The sequence below is a fragment of the Sciurus vulgaris genome, assembly GCF_902686455.1.
Source record: "Sciurus vulgaris genome assembly, chromosome: 1".
In the NCBI taxonomy this organism is placed as follows: Eukaryota; Metazoa; Chordata; class Mammalia; order Rodentia; family Sciuridae; genus Sciurus; species Sciurus vulgaris.
Genome location: NC_136461.1, coordinates 47,256,989 through 47,271,972, shown reverse-complemented (window position 1 = coordinate 47,271,972; position 14,984 = coordinate 47,256,989). Strand labels below are relative to the sequence as shown.

At 36.1% G+C, this 14,984-nt stretch overlaps 1 protein-coding gene across 1 annotated transcript in view; it reads left to right on the top strand.

Moving 5' to 3' along the window:
* Positions 1–1,972: 1,972 nt before the first annotated feature.
* The window catches only part of LOC306664703 (deubiquitinase MYSM1-like), a gene marked incomplete at its 5' end in the record, with an annotated part of 42,729 nt that continues 29,717 nt past the window's right edge, over positions 1,973–14,984 (top strand). The window contains 11 exon segments of the mRNA XM_079145740.1: positions 1,973–1,985; positions 2,661–2,741; positions 2,744–2,772; positions 2,775–2,854; positions 6,878–6,956; positions 8,583–8,653; positions 10,422–10,499; positions 10,590–10,613; positions 11,897–11,930; positions 11,932–11,976; positions 14,712–14,810. Coding sequence (XP_079001866.1) covers positions 1,973–1,985; positions 2,661–2,741; positions 2,744–2,772; positions 2,775–2,854; positions 6,878–6,956; positions 8,583–8,653; positions 10,422–10,499; positions 10,590–10,613; positions 11,897–11,930; positions 11,932–11,976; positions 14,712–14,810 — 633 coding nt within the window.

Sequence of the window (14,984 nt, the reverse complement as noted above, 5' to 3'; positions counted from 1 at the left end):
TTACTTGGTTAAAAAACAGATCTCTCACAAAGTCCCCCAGTTGCAAGCCTCTAGAATGGGGAATTTAATAAAGCAGATCAAGTCTCTAGAGTTCACCTGCATGGGAGGTTGTAGCACAGTACTGGCTGGTGGGGTTGGGATTGAGATCCTTATGGAGCTGGTTTCATTAAAGCCAGCTACCCAGTACATAGTGTGGGGCATTTAAGCAGTAGGGTTTCAACTAAGGATTCTGTTGAGGGAGGCATTGAGATGACTTGGGGTGTGTCTGAATCTGTGCACCTTTTCCTTCCTTCCATATATTTCAATGCCTACCAGTGTAGGATCCTGGAGTAGGAAAGCCTGCAGAGACAATGTTCACATAGTATTCTGCATTATGCTCTGGGAGGTGTCTTTCTAAATTGATACAACGAATATCCAGTGTTGCCAGGATCCTCATTCCTACCTGTGTAAATGTCAGTTAAAGGCAAGGCACATCTATTATTCTATATTCTACATTTCAGGGCTTTTGTTGTTCTTGTTGTTCATTGGCACCAGGATTTGAACCCAGGGGCGCTAAACAACTGAACAACATTTCCAGGTTTTTTTAATATTTTATTTAAAGACAAGATCTCACTGAGTTGCTTAGGGTCTCACTAAGTTTCTGAGGTTGGATTTGAACTCGAGATTTTTCTGCCTTAGTCTCCAGAACTGCTGGGATTACAGGTGTGCACCACCACGCACAGATCTATTCTATATTTCTTTTGCTGTCTAGCCCATGTACAATAAATCCTAAATCTACTCTAAATTAAATTCAACAGACACCTTAAAATGCATACTCTATGCAGACATGGTGTTATCATGGGGGCTGGTCACTGAATAAGCCCTTTGACAACAGAAGGCACCCCCAAGGTGGCTTGAGAATGGGACTTCACAGTGTTCAGTACGTTTTAAAAAAATTTTTAATTCGTTCTAACTAATTATACATGACAGAAGAATGCTTTTCAACTCATTATACACAAATGGAGCACAAGTCTCTTTCCTCTGGCTGTACACAATGCAGAGTCACACCATTCATGCAATCAGACATGTACATAGGGTAATAATATCCGTCTCATTCCACCATCCTTTCCCTCTCTCCTCCCCTCAATCCCCTCTGCCCAAACCAAAGTTCCTCAATTTTTCCCTGACCACCCCACCCATTATGGACCAGCATCAGAAAAACATTTGGCCTTTGGTTTGGGGGGATTGCCTTATTTCACTTAGCATGATATTTTCCAACTCCATCTATTTACCCGCAAATGCCATAATTTCATTCTTCTTTATGGCTGAGTAATATTCCATTGTGTATATATACCACATTTTATTTATCCATTCTCTGTTTAAGGGCATCTAGGTTGGTTCCATAGTTTAGCTATTGTGAATTGACACTGCTATATACATTGATGTGGCTGCATCACTGTAGTATGCTGATTTTAAGTCCGTAGGGTATAGTTGGGTCAAACGGTGGTTCCATTCAAGTTTTCTAAGGAACTCCATACTGCTTTCCAGAGTAGTTGCACCAGTTTGCGCTTCCACCAGCAAGGTATGAGTTGTATCTTTTTCCCCACATCCTCGCCACACATTGTTGCTTGTATTCTTGATAATTGCCATTCTGACTTGAATGGGATGAAATGTTACAGTAGTTTTGAGCACTGAGCTCTCATCTTACAAATCTTCTTCTCTATCTTCTTGCCATCACATTCATAGTGCAGCCCACCTTATGCTCTGAGAACAAACAAAAGTGAGATGAAGCAAATAAAGAATAATGTGGGAAATAAGCTCATTTTGCTGATTCCATTCACCTCTTCAATACTTATTGAGTACCTACTACATTTATGATACCAGGCTGAACGTTGGCAGTATAATACTACCAGACAGTCTTGGTCCTTTAAGTATTCATAATCCTGGTGGGGGGTGGGCGGTGCGCAGGACAAATGAGTCAATGATTACAACCATGGGAATCCTTGGTAAAGTAAGGTAAAGGAATGTGTAAGGTAAATGTCTATGTTCTTGAAAGTTGTAAGTTTTGGCAGAAATGGAGTCTATCCTCAAGAGCTCCTAATAATGGTGATTTATAGGCAGGGAACACTAAGAGTCAAAAAGGTCTGAATTCCTAGTGCTGTCTTATGCAATCATGTTAACTTTCCGAACCTTCAGTTCTTCATCTGTGAAGTACAACTGATGATATGGGCTTTGCTTGCCTCGCTGGGTTATTATAAGGATTAACAGTCATGAGGAGTGATTTTAGAATTGTAGAGATCTCTATAACAAAGCACAGCCATAAGTTATTATCATATATTTTTTGTTGCATTTTGAAATATAGTCTTCTGCACTTTACACAAGTGAAGTTTTCCAGAGAAAGAGAGACAGAGAAATTTAGCCAGCGATAAGTGTCCTTCATGTTTGCCACATACATACAGTTCACAAAGTAGGGCCGATTTGACTTTTTCATCTACTAGAAAGATACTTGCTCTTAACCCCACTGTACATATGAGAGAAGTGAGGCGTCAAAGAATCTGTCCTAGGACACAAGAAGTCCTGCCTGGGTCACTTTTCCTAGCTCTTTCACACGTCAAAACATTTTAAACGAACCTGCCCTAACTTTTGGAGGCGCAGTTTCTGTGGCAGCCCCGCCTCCCTAGCACGGGTGGGGCTGGGCGAGGTTTTAACTCCGCCCCGTGACGCATCGGTCTCGGCCCCGCCCCCGGTGCGCCACCTCTCGCGGTATTCTCGGGAAGACTGACGGGGTCAGGTGCCCATCATGGCTTGCTGAGGAGGCAGAGGTGGATATCGAAGGGGACGTGGTGGCGGCGGCGGCAGCGGCGACATTGTCAGGGTGAGGCGCAGAGACAGGGTCTCTACCGGGATGGGGGCGGGCACAGATGCGAGGAGAGGACCTTGGAAGGCTGCGGGTCCGGCAAGGGACAGGGAAAGAGAAGACTGGGTTGGACCAGAGTCTACTCTCATCCCGGAAGTCCACTTGCGGGTTCCGGCCCGCTAGCTTATCCTGAGCCTAGCCCAGTGGTACTTGAGCTCCGGTATTCAAGTATCCGCATGGCTCTTTAACTTTTACAGAGATGCTGTGAGGGAGCAGTTTTCTTTTAGCTTATTTGCACTTGCTACAACAATTCGGATGCCTTCTTGCATTCCCTCTGCTTCAGTCTGTCCGACAGTTACTAGAACGAGGTGCATCTAGTAGATGGGACTGAGCTCAGGGACCCCTCTTCCATCGCTTGCTATCAGTGCGATCTTGGTCGAGTCGTTTCGTTCCTTTTTCTGCATAGAGGTAATTGGGAGGCAGAATGACTTAAGGAAAGCGACCAGATTTTGGAGTTGGACAGTTCTAGGTTTCCTTCTGCATATGCAGGTTCAACCAGTAACTAGCATTGTGACCTTGGGCAAGATGCTTAAATTGTCTGAGCCTCAGGCCGCTCATGTGTAAAGTGGGGCTCACGACATGTATCTCATAAGGTTGTTGTGAGGATTAAATAAGTCCTCATCCTCAGGGCTGATATTTTAAGCACCTAGTAAGGAATCATTTAGTACCCATTTCAGCAGAATGGGATGGTTTGGTTTGAAACAACCTCTTTTGTGGCTTTGCTTTCTGAGTAAGAAATGTGCCGCCTTTTAGTAATGGCAAGTGCCTAGACTGGGAAGGAATCAGACCTGTTCTAATTGCATCCAATTACATTACTTAAAACTGTCTACAACTGTATAAATTGAACCATATGAAATACTAGCATTAGGTCATTTTTGAGATATCTGTCTACAACTGTATTAAATTGAATCATATGAAATTACTAGCATTAGGCCATTTTTGAGATATAAGGTGGCAATTCATGTAATTCCTTTTGATATCAGGACTCAGAATTGAGGAAAAAAGTACCCACCCGGACCATGAGGCACTAAGATTGGGAATTTTAGGTGTGAACTCTGAAGAACTATAAAAATGTGAGAGTAGTTAAATTTATATAGTTATTCTCCTACTGATCTTTAAGGCGGAGCAGTCTAAAGCTATTCAGATAAGTAGGAAGTCTGTAATAACAATTGTCCACATTTGTGTGGGGTTTAAATAAGTGTTTTGAGTGTTTGCTATAATTTATGTTTCATAACAAGTCAGTGAACTAAGTGGACAGGTATACTTATCTGCAGTCCATAAAGAAATGAATTTGCCTTGGAAACCCTAAAGATCATCTGAGGGCTTTGGCTTTATGGCCTATTCCCATGGTTTTATCTTAATTTTTCTGATTGTGTTTAATTTTTCTCCCTTTTCTCTTTCTTCCTATTTTTTCAGCCTTAGGTGTAGTGGTGGCTCTTCAGTATGTCTTATATAAGCAGAATTATAAAGATTAGTTTCTGATGGACTCCAAGGAGCCTTATTGACATTATGTTCTTGTGAATGGGGCTAAAATAATCTAGAATTTAGTATGACTGGTGCCCCCCGAAGTGTGTAATAACAGCTGTTGATAGCATTTGTGGAACCCTTGGACATAAATTTAAAGCATACTGCCTTTAACCACTTGCTGAGTGTTAGGTACCAAAGTTAAAAGATGACATTTTCGTTTTCCTTCTACTCTTCCCATTCCTTCTTATCTTTCTTTTCTTCTGCTTGTTCTTCAAATCACGATGTTAAAAGGGGTTTTGTCATTGGTCTTCTGCTTCTTCATAATCACTGGTGATACCATCTCTCAAGTCTTAATTTTTGTTAGATTGACCCATTTGAAATATTGCCAGTATTCTTCCATTTTTTTTTTAAATGGAAGTTCAAGTTGAACCTAATATATTCAAATATTTCCCAAATCTGTCACCAACCCAAATCTTTCTCCTGAGCTTCAGATTAATTTACCCAACTCTTAATCTATCAGCACTTGTATGTCCCACAAGTACTTCAATCTTTATAAACTTTCTGCACTAAACCTGCCTCTCTGATGTTCCCTAGTTCACTAAGTGGCAACAACATCCATCCATCCAATCATAAAAGGCACAAATGTAAATTTTATCCCTTTTCCTTACCTCCTTCTACTTCTCCCATTCTATTATTTATTAAGGAACAGTTCATGCTGTCTAAATATCCTCTCAAATGTATTCAATTTTGGTCACACTGTTAATTCCTTAGGTATAAGTTGCTGACACCTTTCTTTTGTGTTTTTTATAATCATTTCTGTGCTGGTCCTTGTCTCCTTGACCCCTTTATTCTTTCTAAAGTTAGTCTTTCTTACCAATGTGACCATATTATTCCCTTCAATCCCCATTTGGTTTTGTGATAAATCTTCATTCCCTAACTGCTAGAGACCTGTGTGATTTGTGACCCATCTACCCTTGTTTAATCCTTTAACAAATATGGATTGAGCACCTTTTTACATGCCAAACCCTGGGTAAATAACAGTTATAAAAACCCAAGTCCCTGCTCACACAGAACTATATTCTTGTTGGATAAGAACAGACAATAAAACCGTATATGGTGTCAGATGGAGAAAATGAAGAAAGATGAGAGAAGATGAATAGCTTATCAGCTTTCTCTCTTATTCAGGAAAACTGACAGGTCTGAAACTGGGATTTCAGAGCTGGGTATCAATACAGTGGAAAGACTAGGTTTGAAAAAGGGGAAACAGTAAAATTGGCAGCAGATTGAATATGATTTTTAAGAAAGAAGGCGGATTCAGATTTCTGGTTTGGATAAACCATGGAGGTGAAGGTGCAATTCACTGGGGTAAAGAACAATGGAAGGAATAGCAGATTTGGGAGGAAAAAGTGATTTTAGACTTACACATGTTGATTTGTGTTACTTATGGAGATTTGGGTAGTGTCCATATGCATACACCAGAGTGTGATATTGCTCATCCTTCCTGGTTAAGGAATACCCTCTGAAGAGATTCCTGCAATGCACTTGAAATGATACCAGTCCCACCTCCCACACTCTTGGTACACCTAGTTTTTGAGTAGAGACTTCCTTTTGCTGATACAAGTGTCAGAATCCTTTATTTAGCCTCTTCCAGATCAGAGTTGGTCCTTGAATTTAAACCTGGGGAAAATTTTGGTCTGGGAAAAATCAATTACTAGAAAACTTTGTAACTTCAGGTGTACAAAAGCAAAACTTTACATTTAATTATATCACAGTTTGTGGTCCTCAGAACGGTCCTCAGAACTTAGCCTTTTTGCTTATATGGTATACATTGTAACTTGTTATAACAATGAAAGGAGTGAGAGACATTAACGGTTTGATTCCCTGATGGATTCAGGGTTATCCCCCAGATAACCCAAATTAATTTTAAAAATTATATGAGTTGGACCAGGAGTGTTGGTGCATTACTGTAATCCCAGTGATTTGGGTCACTGAGGCAGGAGGATTGCAAGTTTTAGGCCAGCCTCAGCAATTTAGTGAGACTCTGTCTTAAAACATAACAAGGACTGGGGATGTAGCTCATGGTAAGGTGTCCCTTGGTTCAATGCCCAGTACAAAAAAGAGGAAAGTATATGAGGTGTTATTAAAACTTCATTTACTGCTTTCTATTTTGATTCTTCCGTCTAGTTTTTTCCTTTCCTTTTGAGGTTGGTGCTATCAATGGAGGTTTTTATGGTTTAGATATAGCTAAACAGTTTAATTGCAAAGTTGAGTTCTTGTACACATGAATACTCATGAACCAAAACTGAAGTGAAGTTGATGGCCACAGAATATGTGGTGGTTGCTGTATTTTTTTCCTTATAGGCCAAAGAGCTAGAGTGGGCATTTTTGCCATGTTAAATCTTTTAAGGGGAGAAGGAAACTATTGCTTAACATCTACACTTGGCTAGTCCCTGAGCATGTGCTATAACCATTAACTGATACTCTCTTTTATAGCCGTTTTCTTAATTATTACAGAAATGATGAAAATAAAGCATTGATTTACAACACAGATCACTATCTGGATTCATCCTGGAGAAATGAGAATGGCCTTATTGTAAGTATTCTATGAAAATATCAGGTGATTTAAACTGTTATCATTGCCTGGAGTGCCTCTTTCTAATTTTTAACAGAGGATTAGTTTTCACAAATAATACAGGTAATATGTAAAAACATTTTTCTTACTTTAAAAATAGAAGAAACATCATTTTTCTTTTGACTGAAAAATGGCCTATTGAGAAACAACTTTGGAGCCAGCTGGTTTAGGTACAAATTACCACTTCTCAGATTTGTGAACTTTTGTTTCTTCAAGTACACTTTCATTTCTTTGCTTATCAGTATTTATTGAAATACCAGCTATATGGTCAGACACTAGGCTGGGTTTGGGAAATACAACTGTAATCAAGACAGACATGGTCCTACTCTCAAGGAGCTTTATATTCAATAGGAGGTTAGGGGATAAGTAGAGGAACCATATGTAGATTATGAAGGAAATAAAGTGCTACTGAGAATACCAGGGTGGGGAGCCTTCTTGAGATAAATCGTCAATAGGGAAACCAAGGAGGTGGACATTTAAAGCTGAAAAGTAATGGGAAGAATGGGGAGATAGGTGAAAAGTTGAGAAAAGAATTCTAGGCAAAAGGAACAGCAATTGCAGAAGCTCTGGTTGAAGGAAGAGGCCCTATTCTATATCTGGAATATAGTGGGAAGAGAGGTATGACAGTGTTGGAGAAGCAGGTAAGAATTCTTGTCATTTAGAGCTGTGAGTTATATGTATGCTAAAGGACTTAAATTTTACCGAATCATCACTGAACCACTTTATATAGATTTTATACAGATGGGTAAGTTCATTTTGATACAATTAATTTGGGGCGCTAGGGTGAAGATTAGATTGGAGGGGAAGCAAGAGCGGAAGCAAAGGGACCAGTTAGGAACACTTAAAGTAATCTAAGCAAGGTTTGATGATGGTGGCTTGGCTCTACTGGTAATAAGAGAAATAGACATGAAACAGATTTGAATCATATTTTTGAGGTAGAGCTGTTTGGATATTGAGGAAAAGAAAGAATCCACAATAATTACTGGGTTTTTAGATGGAGGAACTTAGTGACTAGTAATTCGTTTTATGATGTTGGAAAAGCAGTGGAAGAAGCAGGTGGCGATATGTGATGGTAAGTTTTATTTTGAATATGTTAGATTTGAGAAGCCAGTTATATCCAAGAGGAAGTCTTGAGTGAACAGTTGGATTTAAGTTTGGAGAAGATATAGCTGGTTTTTAACTTTGGAGTTGAAAATAAGCACAATCATCAACAGAGAGATTATGGCTGAGGGGGAAAAAGAATTGTGAGTTTTGGAAATAGGTTAAATGTCTAGCAATTATATCTGATGCCTAATAACTCCTCGTATATAATAGCCATTGTTTTCTCATTGTGGCGAGGAGCATGAGCCTTTGAATTTGACATGGTTTGAGGTCTCTTGTCTTCCACCTAAAAGGCCGCAGTGCTATGGGGGAGCGTAAAGTATTATCTCATGGTTATTGTGAGAATCAAAGATGTCTGCACTCAGTAAATAGTAGCTCTTATTATTTGTAATTATAATATTATGTATTTATTTACCAAAACAAAATAATTTCAAAACATAATAGAAATATACATATATGTTCTTTTTTTTTTTTTTTTTTTAATAGCCTTGGACTCTGGATAGCACCATCAGTGAAGAGAACAGAGCTGTCATTGAGAAAATGTTGTTGGAAGAAGAGTATCCTTTAGTGATTATGAGGGAATTAAAGATTTTTTTAAAAAATCAATGTAAAAATGACAAGAGGTCACTCTAATTCCTAGATGGGTATTACTTGGTCATAGACAGATATCATGTAATACCATGTTTCCTAGCTATGAAAAAGCATCATTTTATTCTTCAAGTTCTGTTTTATTGCTTAGTCTGACATCCAACTTCCTATTTTTGAGTTTTGTCAGCTAACTCTGTGTGGTATGTGAGTATTGAACTGAACTTATACAATATTTAAGTCAATTAAAACCTGAAGTCCAAGTTTCCATTTTCCATTTTACAAAGTTACGTAAGCTAAAACTAAGAGACATTCATTTTTCTAAGGACTCAAAATTAGAATATGTAAAAGTTCTCACTTTTACTCTATAATTGACAGGTGTTATGTGGGAAGAATCTTAAGTACAAAACACAAAACAAATGCTGTAGAATGAATATTTTTCCCCCAAAGTTGTGGATTCTTATCCATGGTCCAGCCACTAGCCTTTTTTCCTCATTGTTTTCATCTGTGTGTGATATTGGTAATTTCACTTTGGGACTTAGTTTTCTTACATGTTAAATGGGAAGGTTAAACAAAATGTCTTCTGATATTATTACTTATAAAGATTATTACGTTAATAATTATTATTAATTCATCCCAATTACTGCTGTGTTGATTTATCAGGTTAATTTCTTATGGGCTTTCTTATTTTTTAACATTTCCCAAACATTGCAGTTATAGCCTAAATTATTGCAATTCAGTGAGAGGCACATATAATGTAAAATTTCTTAGTAGACTCATTTAAAACTAAAACAGATAAAATTAATTTTGATAATGTATCATTTATATATATATCTAATATTAGTAATGTATTTCATTTAAAATATTATTTTGAAAACATTAATGAAATGTTTTACATTCTTTGTTTCATACTCAGTGTTTGAAATCTTGTGCTGTGTATACTGAGAAAACATTTGTTTGTGAGAGGCATGGTTCAAGTACTCAAGAGTCACATGGCTAGTGACCACTGAATTGAACAGTACAATTCTAGATTAATGAACACTTAAGTAGTTACTTGTTCACTTCCAGATATGGAAACAAATAATGAGAGTAAGAGTTATATGTAAGTATTTAGAAGATAGGGATAATGTTTTCTTACCTTTTTTTGTCTTTAACTCATAATACTTCACATAGTATCTTGTATAGTGTATAATCAACAAATATTGTTAAGTAAAGAATATTTTGGACTTATAACAGTATTGCAATAGGCTACTTTCAAGAACTTGAGGAGGGAGATCCTTGGTAGATTTGATCTTGGTGTTCTTTTTCTTAAGGTAGAGAAGAATGCTGAACTCTTCTCTGTTATCTTTAGAAATATGGAAACAAATATTCCCATATTACCTTAGGCAATCAATTAAATTCATTTATTATGTTCTCCATATAATTTAGAAAATATTATGTAAACAGTAAGGATATTTCTTCTCACTTTTAATAGGGAAGATAAGAGAAATTAGCATATATAGCACATTTTGTGCTGCCATTGTATTGTGTGATATTACATGTAACTTATACAGGTAACAGCACTGAGGTATGAATATTTTTATCATAATTTTTGCAGACTTGGAAAAAGTCTTTGAGAGGAATTGGTTTTGCCTGAAATCAAGTATGACTTCTATGAATCTATAAATGCCTATTTTATATGTCACACAAAAGTTTTATGATATTAACCTTTTTTAAAAAGTGTCCTTAATAATCACTCAGGTATTATTTATCTAAAAAATCATTTCCAGGAAAATTCTGGCTTGATAAAAAGGAAGATAATAAAAAACAAATGAACAGGTAAAATCAATTTATAACTGTTAAACATCTCAATGCATTTTTAGAAATTTCTTCTCAAGCTTCCTTATTTTCTTTTTTCATGTGGTGCAGTCCGCAGAAAACAGCAAAAATCATGTATGTACTTCTGGCTTATATTTTTAAAACCTTTTTGATCATTTAAAAAATTATGGGATAGTTTTCAAAAATTACAGCTCTCTTGAGGAAAAGCAAAAATAAAATAAATATTAAAACAGAGTTTCTTGTACAGATGTAGGAATGCCATAAGTATGTTATTAGCTAGAATTTATTTTATGACCCTATAGAGGCAACTCATCAAATTATGGGAAGGATGAATTCATAGAGATTTATGGGGAAATTTTAAGAAGGCTGTTACCTAATACATTATGAATTAACTTGATTTCTATTGTTGTGTTAGCCAATTTTCAGCAGAAATTTAATTTGAATTTATGGCTTTTAAGCATTATCTAGAAACTTTATCTTACAAATATCTTTTCCTGATAATTGTAAAAAAAAAAATTGACATTACTTAGCATTTATAAGCTTGTTAAGTGTGTAGTTATTAAAATGTGGATTGATTACTGAGCCCGATGGCACAGGCCTGTAATCCCAGCAACTTGGGAGGCTGAGGCAGAATTGCAAGTTTGAAGCCAGACTTAGCAACATAGTGAGACCTTCGGCTTAGTGAGACCCTGTCTCAAAATTTAAAAAGCCAAATCAAAAAAAAAAATAAGGACTGGGAATGTGGCTCTGTGGTAAAATGCCCCTGGGTCCAACCCCCAGTATCAAAAAAAAAGTGGATTTACATAGTGGTAATTGTGCAAGAACTTGACCACTGAGCATCCTTTGACTTTTGTATTTTGCTGAATAAACAACAACAAAGTGAAATTAATAGAAGGATTAATGACTTGGTTGAATTAGCTTCATCAGCATTTTATTTTTAATTTCTTAAGATGGTTTTAAAAGCAGTAAGTGTAATGCCATGGTTTTGCAACTTCTTTTCTGGCTCAATATTTATATAGTTTTACACAGTAGTAAACCAGAGATATTTCTGGAACTATTTTAAACTCTCACATGCCATTAGGACTGGGGGATGTATTAACACCTGCTGCTTTGTATTTCGCCTAAGAGGCCTGTTTTGTTAGTTATTACATTGACTTCTTTTGATGTCTTTAGTTTTATCCTCACTCAGATTCAGGGATTTTATCTTCTGGGACTCCTATCATCCTTAGTAGAGATAGACAACAGCCCCCCAGGTAGGGGCTGCAGCCTTCTACTTTTGTTTTATTTTTTAATTCTTTTGACTCATTTTAGCCCATGGCTATCTATAATCTTTAGTTGCATACATATGGAATGTTCCATTTCAGAAATTTTTTTGCAATTCCTCTTTTTCCCCTCAGGGTACACTCTCCTACAAAACCAGCCAGTTACTCTCGTAAAGTGGACGGTAGAAGAAAAAGAGCTGTTTGAACAAGGGCTGGTAAATAGAGCAATTTTTAATTTATAGTAAAATGATTCTAAAAGCAAATATTGATAGAGTTATAAGATAAATTTGTAGAGATCAGAGTTTTTAACTACATATGTAAGCATGAGTTTTTCTGTAATGATGTTTATAGTGTAGTACAAGAGAATTTCTTTTAACTAACAACTAAAATAGATTCGAATCAGTATTTTGATATAACATTTTTCGGGTATTAGTAAAATCCAAGAAATTATGCTGTTATCTGAATACATGACACCAACTGTGGATTAAAAGGTAAAATATTTAGTTGTCTAATGTTTTCTCTCAAAACAAAGCTTCATATGTGTGAAACTAGGTGATCAGCTGAGTTTTTTTAATTCAACTATTTGGCATTATATACACTGTTTAAGTGTTTCACGCATACATATGAAGACTTTTTTTGTATGAATGTTTCACTGAAATATATTAAATGTGCACAAGTTATGTAATGGGGACAAGATGTATGCTTGTTTCTATTTCTGAAAACATTCCTTAATATGAAGAAATTTTTAACAAAATGTTCAGGAAATTTGTCTTTAAACTATCAAGAGTAGGTTATATATTTTCTTTTAAGTTACATGTTACTCTTTTGTACAAATTACTTAAGAAATTAGATATATAGAGAGAATATTTGTGTAATTATGTAATAGTTGTAAGTTCAAATTAAAATATTTACGTTTCTACAGATGATGAGAAATGAAGTGTGTTTCTGTTTTTCTAGTTAAAGCCATGATGTCTATAAATTCTGTGAATACCAAATGATGTTGAGGGTTTTTTTTCCTGTACTGGTGATTTTTTTATATTGGGATTTCAGTCTGTTGCATCATAATCTAACTTTAATTAACCAGTAATTTATTTTAGATCACTGACAGCTTTTATATTTTACCCCTTACAAAGACCAGATATCCATATATATGAAATGGTTTGTTTTCAACCATTTTTTGGGGTCTGCACTTGCACGCTCAAAAGTCAAGTGCAGTCTAGTTATTGGGTGTTAAGGCTCCATCTCACTTCCGAGGTAATCAGCATCATCTCTTTCGTATATCTTTCCTGAGTTATTTTGTCCATTTTAAGCAAATATGTATTCATTTATATAGCATTATATAGAAACATACCTATTTACATTAAGAGATATTTGAAATTAGAAAGCTTTCACAAACAAAAAGCATTGAATTATTGGTTGTATTCCCTGCCTTTTTAACCCACAGAATTTGAATACACACTGAATTTTCTCAGGCATAAGAAAAGGGAATTATGTGATACTGAATGACTAAGGAAGGTTTTTCCTTATTTTTCTCTGGTAACAGACTATCCCTTTATTTTGAAGTTGGATGTTTTCTTTGCTACTCTTGTTAGTGTCCTTTCTCCAGTTTTTTGGGTGTCCAAATCTCTAATGTCCCCAGTGATTATACTTTTATCTAAATCTCTCCTATCTGCAAAAGTGTTCTGTGCTATCAAGTTATTTAATTGCCTTTACCTCCCGTCAAAAGAGAACTAATTCTTCATTAAGTTAGTCTCAATTAGGTGCTAATCTTTTTTTCTGTTTTTGTACTGGGGAGTGAACCCAGGGGCACTTTACCACCTTAGCCCTTTTTAGGTTTTAATTTTGAGACAGGATCTCACTCAGTTGCTTAGAGCCTTGCTAAATTGTTAAGGCAGACCTTTGAACTTGTGGTCCTCCTGCCTCATTCTCCCAAGTTGCTGGGATTACAGGCTTGTGCCACTGCTCCTTGCTAGGTGCTGATCTTCAATAATTAATTTATAATTACTAACATTTTTCTCAGAAGTACTTTCAGTTTTAAGAAATTGTCCATATGTCAGATTTTCTAATGAATATCAGAAGTAAGTGTATAAATTAAGATTTGCCATTCAGGTCAGATCTTTGAAGATGATTTGTTGCCATGAGATTTAACTGTTTGACTTGTAGATCTTCCCTGGGGTCTGCTTCCCTCAGTTGTGGGTAGTTTTTCTTTTTTTGTTTGTATGTTCTTATAAGCATTCTTGAAAATTGGAATAGTTGAGCTACTTTGAGAAATAGAGTATTTTGTGTTGGTGATATTACAAAGAGGATTTATGTATTAAGTGAGAATTAGACTTGATACTTAAAAATCCCTTTTATGTAAAATTGTGTGTGTTCTTTTTTTTTTTCTTACTTCAAAACATGGGAGCGCCCTCAGGTTCCCAGATTTTTCTTAACGCAGCTTCAGTGTTAGCAGGTGCACAACCTTGGCACTAGGAGGGAGGCATTAGTTGCAGGTCTGCTTCATTTGTGATTCAGTCTTGTCTGTGTAAAGTGTCTGTGTGGGGTCCAATGGATGTTCTGAAAACTCTGTGATTAGTGCAGAACATAATCAGTTGATCCTTTAAAGGGCCAGTGTCACCTACCTCCTTTTTGTGCACTTATTTCCTTTTAAAGGACATCTTAGATTTTGGAACATCATAATGTGCAGTGCAAATGCATATAGTTAGATAATACAAGTGATGGATCTTCATATATATTATAAGAAAATAATTTTTAAGTCATTTTGGATTGTTTTCAGAAGTCCAGGTTCAAGGGAGAGCCTGAGTTTTGATTTTAAAAAGCATAGTCTATAGAGTATTTCATTGTGTGGTTTAGAATATAGATAGTTTTACTTGTTTTTCAAATTTACCATTGCTTGAAATGTTGATAAGTAAGCTAATCGAAAGCAATTTTTTTTCCATTTTAATAACAGGCTAAATTTGGTCGAAGGTGGACCAAAATTGCAAAGCTAATTGGAAGTCGCAGTGTTTTACAAGTGAAGAGTTATGCCAGACAGTACTTTAAAAATAAGGTAAGCAGAATGTAAACGTCCTAGTTAATAATAATAATATTCAGAACAAAATTAGTAAGCAGAATTATCTGATGTAAGCATTAAAGTCTTATTGTTTAAAGTTTCATGTTGAAAGTACTTTAACTTCATAAAACACTACACACCTTTGTCTTTAAACACTGTAGAGCATATCTC